This window comes from Phyllostomus hastatus, unplaced genomic scaffold, assembly GCF_019186645.2.
Source record: "Phyllostomus hastatus isolate PE091 unplaced genomic scaffold, TTU_PhHast_1.1 phas_contig_16, whole genome shotgun sequence".
NCBI classification, from domain to species: domain Eukaryota; kingdom Metazoa; phylum Chordata; class Mammalia; order Chiroptera; family Phyllostomidae; genus Phyllostomus; species Phyllostomus hastatus.
Genome location: NW_025333643.1, coordinates 9,710,805 through 9,731,965, shown reverse-complemented (window position 1 = coordinate 9,731,965; position 21,161 = coordinate 9,710,805). Strand labels below are relative to the sequence as shown.

Here is a 21,161-nt window from a genome sequence, read left to right as displayed (position 1 = left end):
AAAGTCCAGAGTGAATTTCTAAGGAGACATTGATGGAGAGAAAGCCTTTATTTGGATTACAAACATGGGTGATGTAAGAAGAGGCACATGAGAACCATGTTAGAGTGGAAGAACCTTGGGGGGAAGAAGAGAAAAAGGGCCCTCTGGGAATTGGGCTGAAAGAGCAGAGGTGCCAGCCGTTATAGCCACATACACACTCCATGGCTGGCCTCGGGACTGCGCAGTCCTCACGCTTCTGGGACTTCTCTTTCCTTGGTCCGTAGTTTCCTGGCCTCACAGTCCTAAAGTGGTCCCTCCCCAAACTTGTTGGAGGAACAGTTTTGTACCCAAATGTGCTTGGTAGCAACTACTTAGAAGCCACTATTTGTACTTTTTGCAGCTTTTAGTTATTTTGACACCCACCAGAAGTGGCCCCTCCTGCTGCCAGAGGACTCTGATTTCTTTAATAATGAAGGTCCTGGACAATTAGTCCAAGAAGGGCCCAGATTCTCTTCCAGGTTGATGTCTCTGTAGTAATGCCCCCCACCCCCCCCACCAGAGTAGAAAGTGCTGTGGCAGCAGGGGATGTCACCTGAGTTTTCAGTCTGTGGTGAAAAAAAAATGGGAGAGGACAACTCAACCCTCTGTCTCTCCCCGGCACTGGTTCTTAAGCTCCACCATAGCCACTTTAATAGCCCAAACTGGAGGTACCACTGTGAAGTCCCCATCTGGTGGTGCACCCTCCTCCTTTCCCAGGCACCATGGTTCCTCCACCCCATCCCCAGTTCTTAGACCAGACCATCCCTCAGTCTCACCTGTGACTTCAGGGGAAGGTGCACACTCCTCACACTCCCATTTCTTACTGTTGGATCTAAGAGAGGAGCAATCCCTATGGGTTCCCTGGGATCCACACGTAGCACACAGAACGAGGCTCCACCTCCTACAGGAAGACAAGGAAGGGTTGTGGGCACACACACAACACTAACTACCACTCTTGGGATGTTCACCAGAAGCCAGGCCTTTGCTGAGGATTCCCAGGCATTTTTTATTGTACCCACGATGGACATGTGGCTGTGCGCTGATGCAGGAAGCTGCAGTTAGGCACAGACATTTGAAGGGTGCATTTGGAGAGGAACTGGCCCTCAGTGCCTCTCCACTGGGTACAGGGAGAAGCAGATCCTGCAGAGAGACCTGTTCACATGTGTGTGAGTGAGTCCTAGGCTGCTCAAGAATGGGACTTAGCAGTTGTGTTCATCCTGAGGTCTGCAGACAAAAATGGGTTTTTTGCTCTTAATAACTGTGCCAAGGTCTAACTCTGAGATGGCACTAATGAGAGGTCTTTCAAGCCAGAAACCTTTCCCTACCCTTCATCTTCAAAGATGTCTCTGCCTTGTTCATACAAACAGATGGGGGCATCACAGTGCTGATAGCGCTGATACAAGTCTGAGAAAGCCCCTGGCTCGAGTTCCCAGGCAGCATCTCTGCAGTGAGAGAAGAAACAGTGAGTAAGGGACACGTAAACTGGTGGGTGAAACTATTGTCCACCTGGGAGGAACCAGGAAGAACTCAAACTAGCACAGCAAGAGTTCAACAGGCTGCCTGAATAATTTCAGCAAGGCTGGGCGGTGGCCTGGCAGCGGGAGAGGGATGAAGCAGGATGACTGGAACATGGGGCTCCTTAGTTTCATAGTGGAATTCAAGAACCTACCCCCCGACTCATGGAATTCTGATGTCTAAAGCACCCTTTTCAGAGACACGCCTATCCCCCAACCCTCACTGCCCCCCTCCTTTTCTTTTAATACTTGGAAAGCTCTCCTTCCACCCCTTCCCTCTTCACCATGTACTCACTTCCTCTGGAAATCTAGGCAACCACTTCTGGCTTAATTCTTGCTTTAGAATTTCCCCTACCTGTCTGGAATATGAATTCCCATTCTTAGCATTTCTTGAGGAAACTCTTCTCGATTGTTACAATGCGGACATTTGAAGAAATGCTTTGCTGATGTGTGGGCATATTTCTGTAAGAGAAACATGGAAAAACTTTCTGTTTGTAAAAATACTCTTTGATCACCTCATTTCCACTTCACCTTCATCTCACAAAGAGGATGTTGCTAAGAAAGCTTGACTAGGGCTTCCAGGAAAAGGAGTTTGGGTGGGTTAAGGTGAGGGCTGCAAATTCCCATGCCAGACCAGGGACCAAAAGCTCAAGAGAGTTCCCAGAAATACCTTAGTTGTCACCTCTGGCCATGGGGCTTGGCATTGCTGACCCAGTAAGACTCTGGTACCTGGATACATGTTTCCCTTTCCTTCCATCCAAGGAAGCAATGCTGATTAGGAGGCTACTTAACTTATTCTAGGATGAGCTCATTTGCTCTAGCTATCCTGAGGATTTTGCACAGTCTAAGTCTTATCTGTCAATAAGGTCCTACAGGTCAAGGGTGACCTGGGACTGGGCTGACTTTTCTCTGACTCCCTGGGACCAGCCCTGCATACAGGCCTCCAGTCAAGATTGCCCGAGCATTCCCAGGGTGCTCGAACTAGGGCAATTGTGGAAGGTCCCCACAGCCAAGGGAGCCCCACCTGTATGCACTTGCGGTGGTAGATAGTTTGACTACAACATGGACTCTGGATGTTTTCAACACTTGCGTGGGATAAGTCTTCACAACACAGGACGCAGCCTTCCTCCCCAACATTCCCCCATTGGATGTCCTGTGTTGGGCGATGTTTTTCACAAAATGATCTGTGACAGAGTAAATAGACTTGGTTTTGATTTATCATTGATGGAATTTTCCAGCTGCCTGGCCTAGGGAGGGAAATCAACTGCCCAGGCTGGTGCCCAGCGAACCTCAGTGCTGTGGGGGTGGGAGGAGGGGAGGGGGAGGAGAAGGGTGAAAAACAGCTTTCTCACAGCTGCTCTCCCACTCAGCAAAGCTCCTGGGACTATCTCGACAGCCTTTCTCCTTCCTGAAAGCCCCATTTCGTTCTGAGCAGCTGTCTAAGAACCTCAGCTGTTTGTAATTTAAGAAGGGGACAGGAAGCAAGAAGTAGCCCTCGTGAAACTGCCAAGTCAAGACACTCATTATTGACCGAAGGGACAGATTTGCTGGTGAATCAAAACAGGCCAGTGGGAGCTGAACTCTGATTTGACTAATGGCTAATTAATAGCAAGTTACAAAAGGGCAACCCGACTTTTTCCCTTCATCACCCACTTGTACTCTCCAAAAAATTGTGAAAGGCAACCCCTTTCTTGGCCACAAGGAAGGTGGAAGTTTCTGACGCAATGATCCTTCTGGCAGTTGATGGTGGCTCCCTTTTTCTTGCACACAAAGCAGATCTGCAAATGAGATCCCAGGCAGTGCTTAGGACCCTCGAAAAGACAAACAGCATTCTGTGGCACATCGTTCTGTAGAATGGAAATGTTGTGAAGCAACAGCCTTTCCCTTTGCTCAGTGGACCTGAAAGCTCTGTGGCTTCAAGAAGCACTTAATTCTTTTTTGTTTTCCCAGGATGTTATTCCCTCTCCTCACTTAGAATACTACCTACACCTTAGAGAAGCATGGAACTTAAGAGAAGGAGCAGCTGGCAAATCCAGGAGTCCTTTGACTTCTAAATTAGCAACTAGGGAAAAGAACGGAAGCAGGGACGACCAGGGAAGTATGAAAGGAAGCCTCACCAGAGGCCCCCATTCCAGGGGGATTCTAACCTTCCTAGAAGCCCGGGCTGCCTCCTTTTTGATGTCTTCAGGCAGGAATCCATGGAAACCTCTGTTAGACTGGCCCCGCTGAGGCAGCTTGCTGGACAGAATCTGGGGGGAGGGGTGTGCACAGAACCAGGCTGTCAACATTGATGATGGGTGTAAAAATGCAGTGGGGTGGAGAGGACAGGGTAGAAATAGAGCTTGTTGGAATATATATGCATTTATATGGTAATTTACTTAACAAAGGCTTACATAGAATTAACTGTATGATGGATGCTCTAAGTTCTTTTCAAATATGAACTCATTTAATCCTCATAACAACCTTAAGATATAGGTACTATCATCATCCCCATTTTGTAGGAGACATTATGTGACCTGCTCAAGCCTGCAGAAATGCAGAACCTCAGCTCTTAACCGCCTTTGTGCTCTGCTGCCTCTCATTTACTGAGGACTACTTTTGAGCAGTTTGGGGAAACACTCCCTGTGTGTGACCTCATTTTATGTTCACCATGACCTTGTGATACAGATGCTACTGTGATCCTCATCTTACAGAGGAGGCCACTGAACTGCAGCACGGTAAGCATGGCTGGGGTCACACAGCAAGGAGGCAGCAGAGCTCACAGGCACAGTCACAGGCACATTCACAGGCCCCCGGAACCCGCACTCTTACCCCTTCTGCTGGACTGCCCCCGTGGCATAGAATAAATACTCTTCTCAGAGTGTGTTCTCTACAGGAAGGGAAACAAGGCTCTAAAATATGTTCACTGTAGACATTCTGCCTTATAGTGAAAGGAGAGAAACCGAACTTTTTAAAAACACGTTTTAGCTCTGACCACCCTAACGCAGTTGGAAGAATGTCAGCACCCCAGCCCCACTCCAGGAATCTTCCAAAAATATTGGGGAGAGTGCTCAACTTCCTGCAGTAATTACATGTAATGTGAAAGGGGACTCAGGTTATTTTATTTTAACATGATAGAGAAGGTGACCCTGCAAGGTTCAGTAACTTGAGGGCACTTGGATTATAAACATATGTTCCTAATTAGGGTTAAAACTCTAATTTATTTTAAAACTAATTATCTCAGGGCTTTAGGACTACATGAGGATTTCTCTTTTATTTAAATTTTTAAGTATTATTGTTTTCTACAGTGAGCATATATTATTTCTATACACAGAAAAATTAATAGTGAAAGATTAGCAACAATCTAAATGTCCTTTAAAAGGGATTTGTTTTAATACTTTTTGGTATATCCATACCATGAAATACCAATTAGCTATTAAAAAGAAAAAACTAAGCCCTGGCTGGTGTAGCTCAGTGGATTGAGTGCGGGCTGAGAACCAAAGTGTTGCAGGTTTGATTCCCAGTCAGGGTACATGCCTGGGTTGCAGGCCATGACCCCCAGTGACCGCACATTGATGTTACTCTCTCTCTCTCTCTCTCTCTCTCTCTATCTTCCTGCCTTCCCTCTCTAGAAATAAATAAATAAAATCTTAAAAAAAAGAGAAAAAAATAGATTGATATGTTGTATATGAAATGGCCATTAAAAAAGCAATATACAAATAAAAACACTGTGTATAGTGTGTTTATTTTTAAGTTGAAAATGTATATGCTTATACATGCATTGAAATTAATCAAGTCCTGACACCAAAACCAGACAGGACTTACAAGAGAGGAAAATCACAGACCAATCTTTCTCATGAGCATAGATGTAAAAATGAAACAAAATATTAATAAATTGAATTCAGCACCATATAAAAGGGATAAAACATCATGACCAAGCAGAGTTTATACCACAAATGCAAAGTTAGTTTAACATTAAAGAATTCAATTGATGTAACAAGTTACATTAACAAATTAAGGGAAAAAATGATCATCTCAACAGATGCAGAAAAAGTATTTGACAAAATTCAATATACATTCATAATACCTTCCAGCAAACTAAATATAAAAGGGAACCTCTCAAATCTAATGAAAAGAACCCATGAAAAACCTACAGTTAACATACTTTAATGGTGAAAAATTGGATACTGCCCTCTGATGTTGAACACAAGACAAGGACATTCATCATATAACTTCTGCTGAGCACTAGACTGAACATCCTAGCTAGTACAGAAAGTCAACAAGAAATAAAAGACATGCTCTGGCTGGCGTAGCTCAGTGGATTGAGCGTGGGCTGCGAACCAAAGCATTGCAGGTTGGATTCCCAGTCAGGGCACATGCCTGGGTTGCAGGCCATGGCCCCCAGCAACCGCACATTGATGTTTCTCTCTCTCTCTCTTTCTCCCTCCCTTCCCTCTCTAAAAATAAATAAATCTAAAAAAAAAAAAGAAAAGAAAAGAAAGAGTAGAAAACAATACACTAGCATATTAAAAAAAGAAAAGACATAAAGGTTGGAAAGGGAGTAGTAGAACTGTCTTTATTCACACGTAACATAGTTGTGTACACAGGGAACCCTAAGGCATTTACAAAAGAAAAACACAAAAAAACTACTGAATTAGTATGTGAATTTAACGAGACTGCAGGATATAAAATCAATGTACAAACAAACTCCATTTCTATATACCAACAACAAACCTGAAAATGAAATTTTAAAATAGCTTAAAATCACAAAATATTTAGGAATATATTTATAGGATGTGCAAGTGTTCTTCAGTAAAAACAAACAAACAAACAAACAAACATTGCTAAGATACATTTTAAAGGGCCCAAATAAACATTGAACTGTATCATGTCCATGGATTGGGAGACTCAATATTGTTTGTTCACTCTTTAGTGCATTCCCCATCTCAACCTCCACCACAATCCCAAAAACCTTTCTTCTTTTTAATTTAAAGAAAAATTAAAAGTTAACTATAAAATTCATATGGAAAAGAAAAGGACCTAAGCGTCAAAGCAATCTTGGAAAATACCGCAAAACTTACAAAATCCTTAATTTGAAGACACTATAATGCCACAAAAATCAAGACAGTGTTGTACTGGTATAAGGAGTGATAGATCAATAACATAAAATAGGTAATTTAGATGAACAGATATATGTATGGTCAATTAATTTTGAAAAAGGCACTGAGATAATTCAATGGGTAGGTAAAGATTTCTTGGGAAACACCAAAAAAACTAATGATAAAAGAAAAAATTGATAAACTGGACTTCAATATTGAAAACTTTTTTCTTTGAAAGACATCATTAAAAAAATGAAAAGACAACCCAACAGGGAGAAAATAGTCACAATATACATATCTGAAAAGAGATTTGTATACAGAATATACACAAAGAACTCTTACAATTAATTCAGTCAAAAGAACCCAGCTTTTAAAATGGACAAACCACCCTGACTGGTGTGGGTTGGTAGGCTGGGCATCGCTCTGTGGACCTGAAGGTTGTGGGTTTGATTCCTGGTCAGGGCACCTGCTTGGGTTGTGGGCCAGGTCCCTGGTTGGGGACCTGCAGGAGGCAACTGATTGATGTTTATCTCACACATCAATGTCTCTCTCTCTTTCTCCTTACTTTCCCCCTCTCTAAAAATAAGTAAGTAAAATTAAAAAGAGAAACAGACACTTCATAAAAGAAAATATGTAAATGGCCAATAGGCACACGAAAAGAAGCTCAGCATCTTAAGACATCAGAGAAATGCAATTTAAAACTACAGTGCAATACCACTATACACCTAATAGAATGGCTAAAATTAAAAAGACTGAAAATATGCCCCGGCTGGTGTGGTCAGTGGATTGAGTGCCCACCTGTGAACCAAAGGGTTGCCAGTTCAATTCCCAATCAGGGCACGTGCCTGGGTCGCCCATCAGGTCCCCAATTGGGGGCGAGAGAGAGGCAACCACATATTGCTGTTTCTCTCCTCTCTTTGCCCCTCTCTTCCCCTCTCCCTAGAAATAAATAAAATCTTAAAAACAAAACAAAACAAAAAAGACTGACAATATGAAGTTCTAGCAAAAATATTGTGCAACTGGGACTTCATAAATTGCCAGAGGTATAACTGGTATATACCTGGTAGAGTGTAAACTGGTATCACTTTGGAAAGTGATTTGGCAACTTCACAAAATGTTAAACAAATAGTTGGCATATAATCAGCAATTCCACTCCTAGGTATTTGCCCAAGAAAAGTGAAAATGTGTTCACAGAAAGACTTGTGCATGGATGTTCACAGCAGCTTATTGATAATAGTCCCCAAATGGAAACAATGCAAATGTTCCTCAACAGGTGAATAAGCAAATTGAAATATATGCATATCGCAGAACATTACCTGGGAATGAAAAGGCACAAGCTACTAATGCATTTAACAACCTGAATCAATCTCCAAAACTCTTCACTGCATAGACTAAAAGAAGTGAGACATAAAAGAGTACAAACTGTATGATCCCATTTATATGAAGTATATGAATAGGCAAAAGTAATCAATAGATCAGTGATCATCTCTGAGGGGACTGACTGGAAGAGGGCAGGAGGGAACTGTCTAGGGTGATGGGAATATTTATTTTCATTCAGACAGTATTTACATGGAGATATACATTATATATAACATGAGTGCTTTCTATAGTATGTAAGTTATATCTAATGAAAAAATTTGGGAAAAAATCACTTAAAGGACTGTTGCTAGCATTTGCTTCTGGCAAGAGTGAGAAAAATGAGACATACTGCTTTGGGATGAGACTTTTAATTGTATATACTTTATACTGTTAGGGTTTTATACCTGGTATGTCTATTGCTATTTAAAAATTAGATTTTAAAAGAAAAAAGCTATTAAGGAAAACAAACAGGGTTATAGATCTGAGGCTAGATGCAAAAACAGAGAACAGACTGTAGAGCAAAAGCCATGAGACATTCAAAGGGGAACTTGTACTCACAAGACAGAAATAGTGCATGCTGAGATTGTCTTTTTGAAGAAATTCCCCTAATTTTTCAGGATCCCCAGGTTCTTGAAGGCATAGCAGGCATACTGGAATAGAGAATGTTAAGAATTCACTTTTGGAATGTAACCATCTCTCTTAACTACCAGGAGGAGTAGAGTACTGGAAACAGGGTCATTTTGATGAGGAAGGTTGGGTTGAAGTGTTATTTGGTATCAGTTAGATCTTTGTTTAATTTTGGCCACCTTTGAAAGAGTTGGCTACAACTACTCACTTCATATTTTTTTTTTGTCTTAAGTGGACTTAATTAACTTGTTTCTTGAACTTTGGATGTGACATTAAAAAAATTATAGATCCTGAGTTCTTCAGAATCTTAGAGAATCTGGGAAGTAGAACTGGCAGTGAGAGAAGCATGTTTGCTGCCCTATGCAGGTCATCTTCGCTGTGGTTGGGAGGCAGAAGCTGAACAAAACCTCCAATCTTTCTTACCAGGCCCTGAAGATGGCTTCCTCTGGGTCACCCCCCTTGTCTTGGCAGATTTTCTATATGGGAAGGAAGAAGGATCCTGTCAACAGCCCTTGTAACATTTCCCTCCAAATGCCATCCATGGGTCGGATGAAGTACCAGAACGTTTAAAGGCTAACATATCAGTTTTTCTATTTTATATTTTTGAAAGTACAAAGCATACCTACTGAATTGTTTGAATTATGTAAGATAGTAACCATCTTTCTGTTCCTGGTGCCTGTGTTGACTGAATGAATGCAGGAGCAAACATCTTTTTACTATTTCTCCTGTCATCTGCTCTGAATCTCTGGTGCTATCACATTCACAAAGCATAATAAAATGATACTAAAATTAAGAACTTCATATTGATAGACATTATTCTTGGCTCTTTACATGTGTTAGCTCAGTGAATCTACAGAATGTTTTAAAAAGTGGGTGCTATTATTATGCATATTTTCCAGATGAGGAAACAGAAGCATAAAGAAATGAAGTGACCTTTCACAGGTCACTTGTTAGCAAATGTTACACCAGGATATGAACCTAGGAAGTAGGGCTCAAGAGCCAGCACTTTGCTACTAGGGAAAGTCCTGGGAGGATAGGTTACTGGGGAGCTTCCAGACTATCAGTGGTGTGTGCTTGCACACTATCCAACCCTAGCCCCCAACACCATGCAAAGGAGGGAAAAAGTATAGCATATACCACAGGCCATTGAATAATTTATCCCAAACTCCCCTATGTCACCTACTCTACCTCAATCTTTGACATTCCTTCTTCTTTTCTTTTATAGTCTTCATTCGCTGCAGCCTCTCTCTCCTATCTTAAATTCTTCTATATTATTATGAGGACAATACAGGTTCTTCTAGCTATAAAAATAAACAGTGCTTGGTCAGCAATTTTATGCTACAGTTGGTTATCAAGATCCACAGGGTCAAAGCAACAGTGCACTTCACCTCCCAACCTACACAACAGAATATAAGGAACTCACCCAGTGTCAATGCTAGTAATAGCCAATAATTATTAAATTGTGCCAAGAACTGTTCTAGACATTTTAAAAAGAATTTATTTCTAGAAACAGAGGATGGGAAGGAGAAAGAGAGGGAAAGAAACATCAATGTGCTCTTGATGGGTTGCCTCTCACACCCCTCTCCTAACCTGGAACCTGGCCCACAGCCCAGGCATGTGCCCTACCAGGAATCAAACTGGCAAACTTTCACTTTGTGGGAAGATGCTCAACCCACTGAGCCACGCTAGTGAGGGATGTTCCAGACATTTTACATGTGTTAACTCACAAAACTCCCATGCGACAGGTGCCATTATTATCCCCATTTTCAAGATGAGGAGACTGAAGCACAGAGGTCACAGAGGCACTTACTTGCCTGTGGTCAGAGGTACTGCCCTCACACAGCAGCATATGAACTTGGAACCACTGCTTGAACTGGCTAAATGGTTGTTTTCTTTGTGCCAACTAAATCCATGAGGTAGCATGCAGGAAAAAAAGGCTCCATTTGTCCCCAAGTATGGATGCCTTAATTTTGCCCAGTAAAAGATAGATTAGCTAGTTCTTTCCCAGGAGGAGCTTGTGGGATTTCATCTGCCTAAAGCGACAACTCCCTCTAGTGAGAGACCAGAGATTGCACTGACAAACTACCCTTTGGCTCCTGACACTTTTCACCAGGCTCAGATGGCCATTGAGATTTGGCCTGTTCTCAACCTTTGTCCACCTCTGAGCCAAGAGTAAAATGCCTAACTGTGGAGAAGACACCTGCCACTATTCCCCCCACCAATGTCAACCGACTGCAAATTGAGTTTTCATTAGCCAGGGGGAATCCCTGAAGGGGAAGGGGGACAAAATAAGTAAAATCCACTCCTATGAAGGAAGACCTATTTAGTCAGGGGAGAAGAGGACCGCATTTCCTAGGAGAACTGAGTAAATCAAGTCACTCCAGGGACACATACTCCAGCACCCACGTCCTCACTGCACAGCTGGGGAGCCGTGAACATCTTCAAGGACTCAACTGCCTGTAGAATACAACCAGTAAGGCAACTACTAAGGCTACACCGCCTTTCCTCTCTTTGGGTTTGCTCCATCTCCTCTTCTAACCCATGAGTTGCACCTGCAGAAGCAATAATTTTGGATGGCTTTTTACTCAACAAAAGGACTTGGACAGGCTGGAAGAGGAGAGAAGGGCGTGCACTAGGGGATCCACGTAAGGTGACTACTGAACGGTTCCGAGTTGTGGGGAGAGACCCCGATTGTCTAGGAATAGAAACAAAACCTTGAAACTTCAGTTCTTTGCATCACTGGACCAAGACGTTTCTGGAATGGGGTTCTGTGCACACTGGTAGTTACGGGAAGACGCAACAATCTTCAAAGCACGGAAGAAGGGTCGTTGCAAGGAGGCGTTTACACAAGCGGCTCAGTCCGAGATTTCCTATCTGCCCGATGCTTCTTTGAAACGGTTACCGAGTTGTTTCCGCTGGTTAAGGGCTGGGTAAGAGCTTGTTGAGAAAATTAAAAATAGATAAGCGTGTTCGGCCCCGCCGCCACAATAATAAACAATGATTGGTTTGGAAAATACGTGTCGGTGTGGCCACAACAGTCCCCAGGAGGTAACAGCCGGCGAAAGGGCTCAAGGAGCATCCCGCGGAGGCCAGACCAGGATCATGTCGCGCCTGCGGGGAGGCTGGTGCGGGGCCGGGCCGGAGGTCGCCTCCGCCGCTCACTCCTCACGGAACCACACGGGCTGCCGCTCCCGGCCGGGGCCGCCAGCTCAGTCGTGGTCGAGGGCGCCTCTGTCCCGGAGCTTTATTCGTTGTATCTGCTTCACGGGCGGCCGCCCCGCGCGGTGACTGCGCCGGCGAAGGGGGCGAGCGCGCAAACGGGGGCCGGGTCATGCGGACAACGACCCAGGGAGATTGCGGCCCCGAGGACTAAGGCTACGCGGACCGTTGCCAGAGCGGAACCGCTAACGGCCGAGCGCTAACGACCGCGCACCTGCCCCTCTGTTACACTTCTCTACCTTCCCTCGCGCCAAGGGCGTTGACACTGCTCGTCCCGCCCTTCCTCTGGCCACGCCCCCTACTCGCTTCGGACCTGCGCGCTGGCTGGTGGAGTCAAACCCGCGAAGACGAACCCAGAGGCGGGGCGGAGCCCGTCGCTCTGTTGTGACGTGTGCCACCGGCGCTGGCGGGTGACGGAAAGGGGCCCGTTGTCTGTGTGTGGGGCTAAGGGCCCCGGGGGCGTCGGGGGCTCCCGGCGGGGGCGGCGGTGGGTGGGGAGGGCCTGGACATGGCGCTGAGGGGCCGCCCCGTGGGAAGATGAATAAGGGCTGGCTGGAGTTGGAGAGCGACCCTGGTGAGGAGAGGGCCGGCTGGCCGGGCTCTGGGGAGGCCGGGTGGGCCCGGGAGGCGCCTCCCTGACCACTACCTGATCCTCTTGTCGCCCCACCAGGCCTCTTCACCCTCCTGGTGGAAGATTTCGGTAAGTCTCTGCTACCCGCTGGACCCGGGCTGTGGGGGCCCACGCCTGCGCCCTCGCCGCACGGCCAGGAGCTGCCTTTCCCGACTTCTTTCCTTCCCTGATCGCAGGTGTCAAAGGGGTGCAAGTGGAGGAGATCTATGACCTTCAGAGCAAGTGCCAGGGGTGAGTGGCTTGGCGGCAGGACCTCCCTTTACACCTCGAGGGCTCGGGAAGGGTCTGGGGAAGAGTTCCTTTCAAGGGGGATAGTATCAGGAGCCCTAAGTTGTAAAAGCTTATGTAAGGAAGCATCCCTCCTCTTTGGGTGTTTTCCTGATGAAATTACTTTGTTTTCTCCCAGTCTTCCCTCAGCACTTCTATTTATGTAGTAGCACCCCCCCACCCCACCCCCCACACAAATTCTAACCATCCTTTGGAATACAGTTCAGCTGCTTTTTCTGGTCTTCGAGCAGGAAGCCAGGCTCTTCTCTATATGCAGACCACACGGTGCCTTTAATGTGCCGCTGCGCAAGTGCCTTTAATGTCTACGCAAGGGTCTTGTATTGATTGGTTTGTGTGTAGCATCTACAAGGCCCCTCCTGGACGCCCAACCGCAGGGTCTTGCTTTGGTGGTCCTGCAGAATAGAGGTGTGGAGAACTGCTGCAGTGACTGAACTGAGAGTCTCCTTTTATTTCCCAGGAAAGAAGGGGCTGATATGGGTATTCAATTTTCTTCCTTGGCTGCATTGGGGCTTAGGCTTTGGGGTCCCCAAGTGAGAATTGGTGTTTAAATTCCTCATCAGATTTTTTTTGTTCTCACCTTACCCTCTCTTCCTACCTTGTCCTGGGCCATTGGTTTCAGATTTTCTTCTCTTATCCCAGAACCATGTACTTCATAAGGATACTGGGCGGACGCCTGGAGAACCACGCCCAGAAGCTGATGTTTAGACAGCTTGTGGCAGGCTTCAGGTTGTCAGGGCTCAGGGCCGCTTTGGCCAGTGTTGGGCAGAAACCAGGGGAGAGCTGGGATTACAGGAAGAGCACCTGAGTGGTAACTCGGTACAGAGGAATAGGGGGAGGAAAAAAAGGGAATACTGGTTGCCTTCCCCAACTTGGCTGGTTTAGCTCTGTTTCTTGCTTTCCTCAGCCCCGTGTATGGATTCATTTTCCTGTTCAAATGGATCGAAGAGCGCCGGTCCCGTCGCAAGGTCTCTACCTTGGTGGATGATACATCTGTGATTGATGACGATATTGTGAATAATATGTTCTTTGCCCACCAGGTCTGCTGGGCTTTGTGTTCTGTCTGGAGGGTGGGGTGCTGCCATTTTCTTTGCTTGGGAAGTGGAAGTGGGAGAAGGCAGGAAGAGGAGATAGGCAGATACCAAGGATGGTGGTTGTAGAAGTCCCTTGGCAGAAGGAATTGAGCTTTTATTCATTGAAAAAGGGAGACTCTTTAGAGCAGTGTGGGGTCTGAATCCACTTTCCATGTCCCCAGACATTGGATATTTAGTTAAATGAACAAATATTGGGCAAAGATGAGGGTGGTTGTCCAGATACGACTGTTTCTCTCTGTGTCCCCATTCCTGGTGAATGTGGGCCTCAGTTGAGGATGCTGTGTATGGGTGATTGTTCTTGGTTTCACAGCTGATACCCAACTCTTGCGCCACTCATGCCTTGCTGAGTGTGCTCCTGAACTGCAGCAATGTGGACCTGGGGCCCACCCTGAGTCGTATGAAGGACTTCACCAAAGGCTTCAGCCCTGAGGTAGGCCACAGTGCCTTGATCCTGGGTCATAGCTGGCTGGGTGGATCTGGCCTCCAGGGCCACTGATGCTGCCATATGACATTTGGCACTATGAGGCTTTTCATTTTTCATGCAAACATTTATATTACGTTACATTACATTGACACTTAAATTGTGTAAGGCAATTGGTTCTAGACCCAATTTTAAGGAAAAGAGACAAACCTAGGGAAGGAAGGAACATTACTTAATCGATATCATTTTAGGACTTTGTTAGCAGTTTACAGGCCACATTGCTCCCCGTGTCCGCTGATTACTGCAAGGACATTATAGCTCATTTATTTGGGGCTCCAGAGCTCTCTTCTACCCTTAGGAGAGTCTACCTGTGCTTCTGTAGGTTCCTGGAACACCTCCAGGCCTGCTCTCCTGAGCTTTGTTTCTCACCCAGAGGCTCACCTGAGAAGTTGTTCTGATCTGGCTTATTTTCTTCCCTCTAGAGCAAAGGATATGCGATTGGCAATGCCCCCGAGTTGGCCAAGGCACATAATAGCCATGCCAGGTGTGTGGGAGCTGATGGGGGTGGGGGTAAGGAAGGGCTGTCGCATTCTGGGTCCTGACTCTGTCCTTCCCCAGGCCCGAGCCACGCCACCTTCCGGAGAAGCAGAATGGCCTTAGTGCAGTGCGGACCATGGAAGCATTCCACTTTGTCAGCTATGTGCCTATCACAGGCCGGCTTTTTGAGCTGGATGGGCTCAAGGTCTACCCCATTGACCATGGTAGGCACTGTGAGCTGGGGGCCCTTTGGGTTTCTCTGTTTAACTCCTAAAGAGCTGAGGTCCAGTGTCCTCAGGTGCTTGGGACTCAGTGGTCGGGGGTGGGTGGTGGGTGTTTAGGATATCTGGCTTTGGCCAGATGGCACCCTGCACTGCATTGCCTGACTAGTCTCTGATTCCCTGGCTCAACTACTCTCCATCCCCATGCCCACTCTTGGCTTGTTCAAACTCAGAGCGTCCCACTTGCTGACTCCTCATCTTGGTGTTCCTTAGGGCCCTGGGGGGAGGATGAGGAGTGGACAGACAAGGCCCGGCGGGTCATCATGGAGCGCATTGGCCTTGCTACTGCAGGGTAAGGGCTCTGTGCCTCCCCTATCCTCTGGACCTGGGTCCCCACTGGGAGGGATATAGAAAAGAGAACCAAGGCAGAGAAAAGCCAGGTGACTTGTGCAAGGCCATGTGGCTAATCTGAAAAGGTCAGACTTAGATCTTGGCTCCCAACTCATTGCCCTGGCTGCCTGTGGCCTGCTTTGGGGAGGGGGAAATCTTGGTGGAGCCCTGGGTGGTCCAGGTATGCTGGTTCACTTCTTGCCAGGCCCCTTACACAGTTCACTGGAAGTTACCAGCTCAGGAGGCTGGTGTGCATGGTTAGCTGTCATGGGTCCTGTGCCTATATGGCTGTAGGAGTGACTTCAGGAAGCCCTGACAGGATATCTGCCTCAACCTGATGGTGGGGCTTGGGCGGGAGCTGCTCTCACAGCTGCAGCTGTGACTGCAGGGAGCCCTACCATGATATCCGCTTCAACCTGATGGCGGTGGTGCCTGACCGCAGGATCAAGTATGAGGCTAGGCTGCATGTACTGAAGGTGAATCGTCAGACAGTACTGGAGGCTCTGCAGCAGGTGGGTACCCTCCTGCCTGGTCCCTTCCCAGCCATCTTCTCACCAGGGCCTCTGTTTCTCCAAATCACCTTTGTGGATCTGGGCTTTAACCAACCACTACTTTTGTACCATTTTTGGGAAAGGTGGGACTTGGGATGGGGAGGGAAAGTCATTTCCTAAAGGAGGTTTGGGTTTCACTGTTCTATTTCTTTGCAAGGGAGTGGGTAGAACCAAGGCTCTTAGCTGTCTGAGGTAGAGGCTGGGGCTGCCTTCTCTCCTCTGAGCCTTGGATTCTGTTTTCAGTTGATCAGGGTCACACAACCAGAGTTGATTCAGACTCACAAGTCACAAGAGTCACAGCTGCCTGAGGAGACCAAACCAGTCAGTGGCAAGTCCCCTGTGGCCCTGGAGGCAAGCAGGGCCCCAGTGGCCACTGAGGGCACCCATACAGGTACTCAGGGTCTTAGGGCCTCTTGTGTGCCTTATCGCTTGACCTGGGAGACCCAAACGGAGCAAGTCTTTTCCTATGGAGGCACTTGGGCATACTACAGGAGGCTTAAAGCCTCAATGCTTGTATACCTCTCCCTTCCAAACATGGAGGGAGAGCAGTTTTTCCCTAAAGAAATGCAACTGTAAAGGGCTGCCATTACCAAAGGCCCCTGAGCCTTTTCTGTAATGCATATCCCTTTCTGGTTTTCTTAGAGGCTTTTTTTTTCTTTCTGCTTCCCTCTCTTTTTCCAGTTTACTCTTCTGTCTTGCTGTGGATCCATGAATGACTTCCATTCTACCAGCTTGCTTGGCTATCCCCTGGGAAGGGAGGGGGAGCAGTACAGTGTCACAGGAGTGGGGAGACAGTGGGCTGGGGACAGCTTTTCTTGAGGAGCTGGCTGAAAGTCCTGCTTGTGCTCCTTCTCTCAGATGGTGTGGAGGAGGTGGCTGGAGGAGGTACATGCCCACAAGCTCTGACCCACAGTCCTCCCAGCAAACCCAAGCTGGTGGTGAAATCTTCAGGGAACAGCCTCAATGGTGTTCCCCCCAACCCCACTCCCATCGTCCAGCGGCTGCCTGCTTTTCTGGACAATCACAACTATGCTAAGTCCCCCATGCAGGTGAGCTGGGAGTGCCCCCACAGGATTCCCTCCAGAATTCTCTTGAAAGGCTGCCACAGGCATTTTCCTCAGGTGGTTCTTGACGTTCATCATCCTGGTTCCTCTGATAGTCAGAAGCACCTGACAAGGCAGGGGGCTTAGGGAGGCAGAGAGAGCTCCTTTGACTTTAAGTCCAGCTACATGGCTATGGGCCTAAATGTTGAGGTTGTGCTCCTTGGTACAACTCTATGGGTTGGATTCTGCTTGCCAAATGAAGGCACATGTTTCAGGGCCCTCTGTTTCTCTCAGAAGCCCTGTGTAGGCCGGTGGTGTGAGTAGGCAGTAGCTTTTCTATGAGCCAAGGGTGGGCTCTGGAATACCTAGAGGGTTCTGTGGACTTGACCTGAGAGCTGTGTTGGCTTCCTGTCTGGCTGTGATTGCTTTGTCCAGCCTGGGCTGACTGACCCCTGCTGATGGACTGACTGCCCTGGGTTTCTGCCCCAGGAGGAAGAAGACTTGGCAGCAGGTGTGGGCCGCAGCCGAGTTCCAGTCCGGCCACCCCAGCAGTACTCAGACGATGAGGACGACTATGAGGATGACGAGGAAGACGATGTGCAGAACACCAACTCTGCCATCAGGTCAGCCTAGCTCTGTAAGGCTGGAAGCTCTGAGTGCTATGGACCCTATCTTGAATATTCCAACTTGTGTCTGAGAGTACCCTTCAGCAGATAGACAGTGCTGAGCACCTGCTGAGCACAGGGCCCTGGGGGAGGCTGGCATGAAGGAAGCTGACTCCAGGTCCCAAGAAACTTTTAGAGGGCTGGGGTGGGTGGGGAGGGGACTGAGTACATTTAACCAGACATTAAAACATGTCCTGTTGGGAGGTTGCCTTTTGGCTAGGCCTTGTAAGAATTGGATGAAACAGGGAAGGAGGAGATAGGGCAGGGGTACTTTGCTAGAAGACATGGCATTGGCAAAAGGCTAGCAGCTGGAATAGAGGTGTCTTTTGAGGACACCTGTCTGTAGCTGTCAGAGCTTAGGGTGCCAGGCTTGGCATGGCTGGGTCAGGCTGCTGGACTGAGAGAGGAGCTGCAGGGTCCGTCCCTGGATGTCAGGGTGTGTTTAGACAGTTCTAGGCATTGCTGGGTGTGTGGTCATCTCGCCCATTCCTTTGGCTCACCTCTCCTTGGGCCCACAGGTACAAGCGAAAGGGGCCAGGGAAGCCAGTGCCATTGAGTGGCTCTGGGGATGGGAAGCTGTCGGTGCTGCAGCCCAACACTATCAACGTCTTGGCTGAGAAGCTCAAAGAGTCCCAGAAAGACCTCTCGATTCCCCTGTCCATCAAGACTAGCAGTGGTGCTGGGAGTCCGGCAGTGGCAGTACCAACACACTCGCAGCCCTCGCCTACCCCCAGCAATGAGAGCACAGACACAGCCTCTGAGATTGGCAGCGCTTTCAACTCACCACTGCGCTCACCCATCCGCTCAGCCAACCCCACACGGCCCTCCAGCCCTGTCACCTCCCACATCTCCAAGGTGCTTTTTGGAGAGGATGAAAGCCTGCTACGTGTTGACTGTATACGCTACAATCGTGCTGTACGTGACCTGGGTCCTGTCATCAGCACAGGCCTGCTGCACTTGGCTGAGGATGGTGTGCTGAGTCCCCTGGCACTGACAGGTGGGCCTTGGGCTGGCTCACTGGCCACTTGGTATACCAAGGATGGAGGAGGGAGGTAACCAAGTGACCACCAAGTGTCCTGCACTCTGATGGGTCTTCTCCTGCCTTCTTTTCCCAGAGGGTGGGAAGGGTTCCTCGCCCTCAATCAGACCAAGCCTGGGCAGCCAGGGGGCTGGCAGCCCAGAGGAGAAGGAAGTGGTGGAAGCTGTAGATGGCAGAGAGAAGTCTGGGCTGGTCAGGCCCAGTGAGCCCTTGAATGGGGAGAAGTACTCACCCAAGGTGAGCTCCTGTGGGTTTCTTGTCTCATCCTAGCAGGGGGAAGGACTGGGTTCTTGATTGGAATTTTGGTGGGAAGGTTGGTGACTGTGAAGCCTGTCTGGCTTGGGTAGTGGAAGAGGCCTCAGTAAGCTCCAGGCACTCTGGTTGCTTATCTTTGCCTCTCGCTGCTTCCTGGTAGTATGGCTTTGGTGCTGGCCGGTCCCCCTCATGGGTACAACACTGGGTTTTGGCAGGAGCTTTTGGCACTATTGAAGTGTGTGGAGGCTGAGATTGCAAACTATGAGGCCTGCCTCAAGGAAGAGGTGGAGAAGAGGAAGAAATTCAAGGTGGGTTATCTCTCCCACTGCCTGGTTCTCTGCCCATGACTGCCATCCCAGAGGTGCGACCTCTTGAGGTCAGCTGGTAGCAGCTCTCTGGAGATCGGCTGCAGTGCCCTCATCCATTTTTTCCACAGATTGATGATCAGAGAAGGACCCACAACTATGATGAGTTCATCTGCACGTTTATCTCCATGCTGGCTCAGGAAGGTGAGAGTACTCACTGCGTGTTACCTAGCATACCTGCCTGAGGGCCATGCTCCTCAGGTTCCTGCTCTGTCAGGCCTCTGCTAGGGATTGAACAGATTGTGGAGCTCAGGGAGGACCGGGAGACCCTCAGTTCTTGGCCTGAGTCTGTGGCCTATTGAGCAGGTGGCTGCTGGCATCCAGCTACCTGCTCAAGGGCCGCTGCCTCTCTGCAGGCATGCTGGCCAACCTGGTGGAGCAGAACATCTCAGTGCGGCGGCGCCAAGGGGTCAGCATTGGCCGGCTCCACAAGCAGCGGAAGCCTGATCGGCGGAAACGCTCACGCCCCTACAAGGCCAAGCGTCAGTGAGGACTACTGGCCCTGATTCTGCAGCCTGCTCTTGCCTTGTGGCCCTCACCAGGGCCCCTTCCCTGCCCTACTCCCCACTTCCCAGTATTACCGAATAGTTCTAGCCAGAGAGCTCAGACCCTGGAAACGGAAGCCAGACCAGGATTTCCTGCGCTTTGCCCCCGGGGTCTGGTAGGGCAGGTCAAGCCCATAGTGCTCAGGAAGCAGCAGCTGGAGCTGGGGCACAGTAAGGTGCTGCAGCTTCCTCCACAGCTGGCTGTGGATCTGCAGGACTTGGCCTTTCTGCCTGGGTAGCAGAATATATATTTTACCTACAGAGACATCTATTTTTCTGGGCTCTGGCCCATCTTGCCACCACTGTGTTGACATAGCCGGTTTCCTGACTATGCGTTCTCTCTTTAACAGTTGTTGTTCTGGTGGGACCTGGGTGGTCATGGGCCTGTTGCTGTAGCCCCAGCCACCATTGTCTCTGTTGTGAGGAAGCCAGGTCTACTCTTTGTTCCTCCTGGGAGAGCTCCAAACTCAGGGACCTGGATTCTGGGCTGGGTTGGGAATGGGGGTTCCCAGTGAGGGTGGGGTGAGCGACCTGCTATAGTCCCAGGCTTGAGCAGAGAGGAGTGTTTGAGCTGCTTGTTGGCTTGTAAACTCCCTTGCTGACTCCAGTTGGGCTTGTCAAGCCTGCTTTCCCCTTGAGCAAGGCTCTGGGGCTCTTTGCCTTCAGTGTTGTGGCCCTGGCAGTGGGCTTGCCTTGGGCTCCTGGACTCTGTCCCTGGAGCCTGGGACTCAGAGGAGTCTCTGCCCATCCCCTCAGTATTACCATGTCTCCCTTCCCTTAGGGGTAGCAGAGACAGGGCTGCTTGTAGGAAACTGGCACCACTCAGCTCTCCCTGCCACGCCAGCTTCCTCAGCCTCTGCAAGGCACTCAGGGTGGGGGACAGCAGGACCAAGATGACCAGTGGGAGACCCCATGTTCCCAGAGGGCCTGATGCCAAGGAGTAATGGGCCTAGCACTGCCTTTGGAGCTCAGCCCCCAAATATAGCCCTATGGCCTCTGCCAGATGGCTTCGAAGGAGATCCAAGGAGGCCCCTTATCTGTACATAGTGACCTGGGAGGGGTTTGGGGGACAGCTGGCAGGCATGGCAGTTGCCTCTACACGGAGCACAGCCTGACTCCTCGACCCCCTGTAAATATTGGATCGATAAGTGAATAAAACTCTCCTAAAAAAATGAACCCTCCTGTTGTTGCTGGCCTGAGGTTTATACTCTAGGCTGAGATGGGAGTGAGGACCTAATCAGGCCTGGGCCCAAGGCCCAGTGACCAGAAATGAGAAGTATGCATTCTTGAGTATTCAGCCTTCT

At 48.4% G+C, this 21,161-nt stretch overlaps 2 protein-coding genes across 5 annotated transcripts; one reads left to right on the top strand and one right to left on the bottom strand.

Annotated features, from left to right (window-relative positions):
* Positions 1-45: 45 nt before the first annotated feature.
* PHF7 (PHD finger protein 7) lies at positions 46-12,086 on the bottom strand. Of its 2 annotated transcripts, XM_045832273.1 has the most exons (11): positions 11,311-12,086; positions 9,785-9,897; positions 9,020-9,072; positions 8,528-8,619; positions 3,680-3,781; positions 3,186-3,310; positions 2,557-2,716; positions 1,888-1,994; positions 1,344-1,460; positions 795-919; positions 46-584 (listed from the first exon to the last, which is right to left on the bottom strand). In XM_045832273.1, exons 2-11 carry the CDS (start codon positions 9,826-9,828, stop codon positions 580-582), a joined length of 930 nt encoding a protein of 309 aa, XP_045688229.1. In that variant the 5' UTR covers positions 9,829-9,897; positions 11,311-12,086; the 3' UTR covers positions 46-579. The 2 variants fall into 2 exon arrangements, with proteins under 2 accessions (XP_045688229.1, XP_045688230.1); XM_045832274.1 differs by lacking the exons at positions 9,020-9,072; positions 9,785-9,897.
* Positions 12,087-12,243: 157 nt separating this feature from the next.
* BAP1 (BRCA1 associated protein 1) lies at positions 12,244-21,033 on the top strand. Of its 3 annotated transcripts, none has more exons than XM_045832126.1 (17): positions 12,245-12,389; positions 12,486-12,515; positions 12,623-12,677; positions 13,639-13,771; positions 14,136-14,255; positions 14,729-14,790; positions 14,865-15,007; positions 15,278-15,356; positions 15,837-15,906; positions 16,189-16,336; positions 16,804-16,994; positions 17,478-17,611; positions 18,172-18,650; positions 18,769-18,929; positions 19,163-19,255; positions 19,384-19,456; positions 19,669-21,033. In XM_045832126.1, the coding sequence occupies exons 1-17, from the start codon at positions 12,353-12,355 to the stop codon at positions 19,800-19,802; spliced, it is 2,142 nt and encodes a 713-aa protein (XP_045688082.1). In that variant the 5' UTR covers positions 12,245-12,352; the 3' UTR covers positions 19,803-21,033. The 3 variants fall into 3 exon arrangements, with proteins under 3 accessions (XP_045688083.1, XP_045688082.1, XP_045688081.1); XM_045832125.1 differs by having other exon boundaries at positions 12,246-12,389; positions 15,783-15,906; XM_045832127.1 differs by lacking the exon at positions 14,136-14,255 and having other exon boundaries at positions 12,244-12,389; positions 15,783-15,906.
* Positions 21,034-21,161: the final 128 nt, after the last annotated feature.